This window comes from Cebus imitator, unplaced genomic scaffold (genome assembly GCF_001604975.1).
Source record: "Cebus imitator isolate Cc_AM_T3 unplaced genomic scaffold, Cebus_imitator-1.0 Scaffold469, whole genome shotgun sequence".
Lineage (NCBI taxonomy): Eukaryota > Metazoa > Chordata > Mammalia > Primates > Cebidae > Cebus > Cebus imitator.
The window spans coordinates 476645-483811 of NW_016107784.1; the positions used below are offsets into that span (position 1 = coordinate 476645).

At 46.7% G+C, this 7167-nt stretch overlaps 1 protein-coding gene across 1 annotated transcript in view; it reads right to left on the reverse strand.

Moving 5' to 3' along the window:
• LOC108291841 (solute carrier family 2, facilitated glucose transporter member 3) overlaps positions 1 to 4103 on the reverse strand; it is a 20273-nt gene extending 16170 nt beyond the window's left edge. The window contains exons 1-3 of the mRNA XM_017512303.1: positions 3807 to 4103; positions 1914 to 2006; positions 1093 to 1253 (exon numbers count right to left, since the gene is read on the reverse strand). Coding sequence (XP_017367792.1) covers positions 1093 to 1253; positions 1914 to 2006; positions 3807 to 3821 — 269 coding nt within the window. The 5' untranslated portion in view covers positions 3822 to 4103. The remainder of the gene's footprint in view (positions 1 to 1092; positions 1254 to 1913; positions 2007 to 3806) is intronic.
• Positions 4104 to 7167: the final 3064 nt, after the last annotated feature.

Below are 7167 nucleotides of genomic sequence, written 5' to 3' on the forward strand. Positions count from 1 at the left end.
GTAGAGACGGGGTTTCACCATGTTGACCAGGATGGTCTCGATCTCTTGACCTCGTGATCCACCCGCCTCGGCCTCCCAAAGTGCTGGGATTACAGGCTTGAGCCACCGCGCCCAGCCCTCTTTATCCATTTTTAAATATCAATTCCATTTACATTTCTAGAATATCTAATTGGCAATTTTTCTCTTTGTGATGGAGTTTCACTCTCTCCCCCAGGCTAGAGTGCAGTGGCCATATCTCGGCTCACTGCAACCTCCACCACCTCCTGCCCTCCCCAGGTTCAAGAGATTCTCTTGCCTCAGCCTCCTGAGTAGCTGGGATCATAGGCCCACACCAACACATCCAGGGTTGTGCCATGTTGGCCAGGCTGGTCTCAAACTCCTGATCTCAGGTGATCCACCTGCCTCAGCCTCCCAAAGTGCTAGGATTACAGGCATAAACCACTGAGCTCCTACTTGGCAAATTAAAACAGTTCCTTCATCAGTCTTTTTTTTTTTTCTTTTAAGACGGGGTCTCACCATATTGGTCAGGCTGGTTTTGAACTCCTGACCTCAGGTGATCCACCCGCCTCAGCCTCCCAAAGTGCTGGGATTATAGGTGTGAGCCACCGTGCCCGGCTGTCCATCAGTCTAGTATAGAATAAGATTCAGGTTTTTGGCCATTATCCACATATGCCATAGAGTAAGAATTATAAGAATAATTCCTACCAATCCTGTGTAAAATAATAAACACAAGTATATGAAACCTCAATTTTTTAAATAAAAGTAAACAACTTTGGGCTTGAGAATTAAGTATGTTTCTGGAAACCCCATAGTTGAGCTTGCTAGAGAATAATTCTGAACTAGCCCTAGCTGGACTGCAAAAGCCAGTCACTCACACAGCTCATCTCCTGCACAGCTAGGTGGGAGCTATGGAGGGTAGCAGAGCTCCAAGCAAGGGCAGTCGTATTCGGGGCCCGTTGGACTAGGTTTCCCTTGATTAGAATTCAAGGTGTTCAGGTTCAAAGGCATCATCACCTCCTTGCCCTAAGTCTCTATGCTTGTCCTCAGTGCAGCTGGTAGAGCCCACTTCCTTGCCCAGTTTCTAGTCAATACCTGCCAAAGCGATTGACAAAGAGTCCGACGGAGAAGGAGCCGATCATACCACCCACGGAGAATATGGCCACGGACAAGGACCAGAGGGACGTCAGCAACATCTCAGAAGGAGGGGCATTTTTCTTGCTCTTCAAAGTGTTATTGACAAATTCCTTTATGATCTGCAGAATAAAAGGGTTGGTGGGAGGGCAGACTGTTGAAGTTGGATGAGAACAAAAACCACAAATATTAGGGGCCGTTTCCTTCCTAGAGAATCAAGGGAATAAATATATGGGAGTGGAAGAGGCAGATAACATATTGGAGTTAACTGGTAACTCTCTGGAGTAGTAATTTTTTTATCTATCCTGAAAATCCCAGTAGGTGGCAGCACTGATGTTCACCCCAGCCCACTCATAAGCGGACCCAGCTGCTTTGTAACAAACCCCTAAGGGATGATATAGGAAGTGTGTCACTATGGGGTGAGAGAGTGGGAGGAAGAACAGCCCCTCCCAGGGTACAGGGAGTAAGTGAGCGTTCTCCTTTGATTAAATGACCTCACTAGATTTCCCACCAATATTGTCTCCATCTTCAGCCTTGGCCAGGATAGATACAAAGTTTGTCTCAAATTCCCCTAGCGGAGGGAGGGACCCTCACTAACTGTGTTGCCCAGGATGGTGTTTAACTCCTGGGCTCAAGCGATCTTTAGGCCTCAGCCTCCGGAGTAGCTGGGACCCCAGGTGGGTGCCACCGCACCTGACCCTAAATTCTGAATTGTTGAAACTCTACTTATAAAGGAATAATGTCCCTATTCTGGGTTCTAATTCTTGTGGCCTGGCACTCACCATCTCAGGAGCGTTGATGACCCCAGTGTTGTAGCCAAACTGGAAAGAGCCGATTGTAGCAACTGTGATGGCAACGATCAGAGCTGGGGTGACCTGGAGGGAGAGAGGACAGGGAAGAGAGAATAGTCCTCACAGCTTGTGATTGATGACTGTTTCTTATTAACCATGGAGCTCTATTAGGAGAATGTGACCTCTGAGTGGTATGAAAAGGACAAAAATCAAGTGAGATCTAGGTAATTAATGGGCAAGACAAAGGACAGAGTATACGAAACTTATCTGGAGGTTTGAATGTGACGTTAACTTGGTGCAAGTGGCAAGAGAAACGGGGAAGGAAGAAGTTCAGAGAAAACTGGGTTAGTTTGCAAATATTAAAAAACCTGCACCAGGTAAAGGTAGGCATAGGATTCCACCAAGAACTGGGAGGGCAGAGGAAGGCACAGGCTTGGGCAGGATGACTAAGAACTGGTTCATCTGGAAACAAACACAGTGTAGTCTGATCTGTACCCCAGACTCCACGGAAGCCCAAGTAGTGGTGGGGGTGGTAGTTTGTGTCTTCACTGCTGGGCTGCTCTTTGAGTCTCTTCTCTCTCAGGACCATGTCACCTGCTGGATCTACCCACTGCATCCTGGCCCCATTTGAGTCTTCCGTTTATTAAATACTGTTCCGCTATCCCTAACCCCCGGGCGGGGGAAGAAAGAACACTCAGCTCACTACAATCCCAACATAGAAGAGACATTTCTTAGTGGGGTGGGGGGCAGTCATCTTCACCTTGTCTGGAATAATTCAGCTGGGCAAGTGGATACTATTTTAGATTTCCACCTTGGGGCAGGCAGCTCAATGTTTATACTTGAGGCCATCTCCTATGCCCTTCCCCACCCAACCACTCGATCCCTTCAACTTTTCCTATCTTAAACTCCTTTCCTTTCAGGTCAGATGGAGTAGGTATTGGGCTGGCAGCTTCACTAGGCGAACTGACCTTGTCTGCAGCCTCCCAGATATCTCAGTCACAACTAAGCATGGGTACCCTGGAGGGCACTGCCGGTACAATGCTCTCTGTTAAATCTTCTTCCTTTTAGTAAAAATCTCTCGTCTCTCCTCTCATCATGCACTATCTTTGAGAGTCTTTTCTTCTTTAGTCCTGTAATTTTCCATCCCTCTCTTATTTTCCTTCATTTTCTTTCTGCTTTGTAGAGATGGGATCTCACTGTTACTGCCCAAAACTGGTCTCAAACTCACGACCTCACGTAATCTTCCTGCCTTGGTTTCCCCAATGCCGGGATTATAGGCATGACCCACCACGTGGCCCCTTATTTTTAGTTAAATTTATCTTGGTAAAAATGCTTTTCTCCCTGCAAATATTGCATAAACAACACTCAATAATATATTCATAGGTCCTGCACTCACAATTTTAACCCCAAAAGGACAACTGGAATTCTTTCTCCTTAGTATCCAGGGAACCCCACAGGTTATGGGACAAACAGATGGTGGGACACTGGCCCGTGACCCCAAACACAGACCTTTTCAAGGTCTAATGCTTCCAGAATTCTTCACACTGGCTCTGAGACCCACACTTGTAATCCATACAACCAAGCAGCGCGATCCTCTAAACGCTCAACCATCTTGTTCTCAGTAGCATATAGTTACATAAAATAAACCTGAGAAGCAAACACACTTCTCCGGGTGACTTTCCTGTGACAGGAAGGTGAACAGAACTGTATGACATTCAAAGAAAAACGGATGGAGCTGTAGCAGCGCAGGCTAGAGGAGAAATGAAAAGGCCTTAAGATGGCTTGGTGACTTAGGAGAAAACAGCACGGCAGTTACCACTGAGATTTGCCTTTCTGAGTGTACCCCAAATAAGCAAAAATAACCAGTAATCATATCATTCTTACCTTCTGTGTCCCCATGGCCCTGATCTAATTCTTTTCAAGTCTTCAAGAAAGATCTAGGAGTGTGATTCCACAGACACCTTTTTCAGCCAAAGAAACCTTCAAAACGTCCTTCTCAGCAGCAAGTCCTCTCCAGGTCCTCAGGGACGCTCTCAACTCTCACCATTACAGCATCTCTCGGTCTGGCTGGGATCCTGCCTATTTATAATCTTCGCAAAGGGTGGAGCCTGAAAGGGCGACGAGCCCCCAACCCCACCCCTGCCTGCCCCCCCTCCAAACAATCTTGTGACCTCTCGGAATCCTGTGTTATCAGAACTTCAGAACTACCCCCGCCCCCGCCCGCAGACAATAACGCCCTCCCTCCCCCGCCCTCCCAAACCCACATCCTGCCACTCTCTCCACCCGGGTTTTTTTTTTTTTTTTTTCAAAAGCTCATCCTTACTCCTTCCCTCTTCTAATAGCAGCTACAGCCTCTTAGTTTCACAGACAAAATGGGACCAGAAAAGCCTGGAGGGAGGGCAGATACACTCTTTTTTGCTCTCGGATCTGCTTGGAATTAAAACAAGCTACAGAGAGATGGGAAGAAATCTATCCATATAAAAAAGTAAAGTCGAGTGGGTGCTACTATCAGAGATTTAACGTTGTTAGAAAGAGTGTAAACAGTAAGAATTCTTGATCCTATGAATTTATCTTTCTTTTTTTACTACAGGCTAGGTCTACAAAACGGAAGGGAAATACAGCCTGAGAGAAGAAAATCATGGAAAGAATTTGGCCAATGTTCTCTGATTAGCATAATCTCACCAGGAGGGAAGAAAACCTGAATTTTTCAGAGCCAGATCAACTATCAGGGCAGCAGGAAGAAGAGGTTCAACTGCTTATGGAATACATACATATTCTTTTTTTTTTTTTTTTTTTTTTTTAGATGGAGTTTTGCTCTTGTTGCCCAGGCTGGAGTGCAATGGCATGATCTTGGCTCACCGCAGCCTCCGCCTTCTGGGTTCAAGGGATTCTCCTGCCTCAGCCTCCCGAGTAGCTGAGATTACAGGCATGTGGCACCACACCGAACTAATTTTGTATTTTTAGTAGAGACGGGGTTTCTCCGTTTTGGCCAGGCTGGTCTCCAACTCCCGACCTCAGGTGATCCGCCCACCTCGGCCTCCCAAAGCACTGGGATTACAAGCATAAGCCACCACGCTCAGCCATCCATATTCTTTAATAAGGCATTTGCCATACCACCCATTCTGAATTCTGCATCACTTTCTGCTAGTCTCAAGCTTATAGCATCTAGAAATGCAGTAAGTTCAATTAAGCAGATATTTGCTAAGCACGTGCTATGTATCAGGTACTCTGAGAAGCTGGTATTGTTCAGTGAATAATAGGACAAAAGACTTCTGCTCCGCAAGGCATTTATAGTGTTTCTCTTCTTCCATTTTTATTTTTTGAGACGGAGTTTCGCTCTTGTTACCCAGGCTGGAGTGCAATGGCGCGATCTCGGCTCACCGCAACCTCCGCCTCCTGGGTTCAGGCAATTCTCCTGCCTCAGCCTCCTGAGTAGCTGGGATTACAGGCACGCGCCACCATGCCCAGCTAATGTTTGTATTTTTAATAGAGACGGGGTTTCACCATGTTGACCAGGATGGTCTCGATCTCTTGACCTGGTGGTCCCCCCACTCCCCCGCCCCGGCCTCGGCCTCGGCCTCGGCCTCCCAAAGTGCTGGGATTACGGGCGTGAGCCACCGCGCCCGGCCCTTCCTTTTTTTTTTTTTAATAAAAAGGGACTAGGGCCTGGGCGCGGTGGCTCACGCCCGTAATCCCAGCACTTTGGGAGGCCGAGGCGGGTGGATCACGAGGTCAAGAGATCCAGACCATCCTGGTCAACACGGTGAAACCCCGTCTCTACTAAAAATACAAAACATTAGCTGGGCATGGTGGTGCGTGCCTGTAATCCCAGCTACTCAGGAGGCTGAGGCAGGAGAATTGCCTGAATCCAGGAGGCGGAGGTTGCGGTGAGCCGAGATCGCGCCATTGCACTCCAGCCTGGGTAACAAGAGTGAAACTCCGTCTCAAAAAAAAAAAAAAAAAAAAAAATTAGCCAGGCGCAGTGGTGGGCGCCTGAAATTCCAGTTACTGGGGAGGCTGAGGCAGGAAAAGAGCTTGAACCCAGGAAGCAGAGTTTGCATTGAGCTGAGGTTGTGCCATTGCACTCCAACCTGGGTGAAGAGCGAGACTTTATCTCAAAAATAAAATAATGAAAAGGGACCAGGGCAAGTAATTCTCACATAACTGGAAAAGATTAATATCCTATTAGTTATGGACTGTGAGTTTCTTGAAAGAAAAGTGTGAGATAAGTATCTGATGACTAAGCTATACAAGAAAACTGAACACGCTAAGTAGAAGAGAACAGAACTGAGAACCGAGGAAGATGAAGGATAATGGGGGAGAGAGGGCAGTGGCTCCCGCGTGAGAGTAAACAAAGCAAAACAACTTCGTTTGTGTTTAAACAGCTGGGTAAGTGGGAGATAATGTTTAGGCTTTGCTGGGGGAGGAATGCCCATTAATTCGTAGCTAGCAACCCTTCCAGTCCTGGAGGTGGCGGGGTGGGTGAAGGAAGCTTAGTAAAGAGAGAAAACTTTTCCCAATGGTGAACTAGAGAAAGTGCATCTTCCTTTACTGTTTTGGTTGAGGACCCAGAATTCAAACTGACACTGCGGGGCCCCAAAAAAACTAGATTGCTGTTGCTTCCTTTGCTTTAATGAGGATGTTGTTAAAATCTGATCTGATGACGATTCCCCTCCCCCATCTCACCCTTGCCTTCCAGGAAATGCTGAGCCAGAGGCCCCCTTAATTACCACAGCAACTGAATTTAGGATCCAAAGGAAAAAGGATATCCCAAAGGGCAGCACTGTCCAATAGAAACAGAATGTGAGCATATCACATTATGGCTTCTATTAGCCACATTAAAATTTTTAAAAGAAACAAGAGAAATTTTTTTCATAATTATTTTGTTTAACCCAAGACATCCAAAACATTATCATTTCAGCATGCATTCAATATAAAAATTACGAATAAGTCTTTCTTTTTTTGTGCTATGTCTTTGAAACACATTGTTTATTTTACATTTACAAATTAAAGCGATATGTAGTCCTATCAAAACAAGAAAGTTGGCGGGGCATGGTGGCTCATGCCTGTAATCCAAGCACTTTGGAGGCCAAGGCGGGCGGATCACCTAAGGCCGGGAGTTCAAGACTAGCCTGACACCCAGGCTGGAGTGCAATGGCGCAATCTCGGCTCACCGCAACCTCCGCCTCCTGGGTTCAGGCAATTCTCCTGCCTCAGCCTCCTGAGTAGCTGGGATTACAGGCAC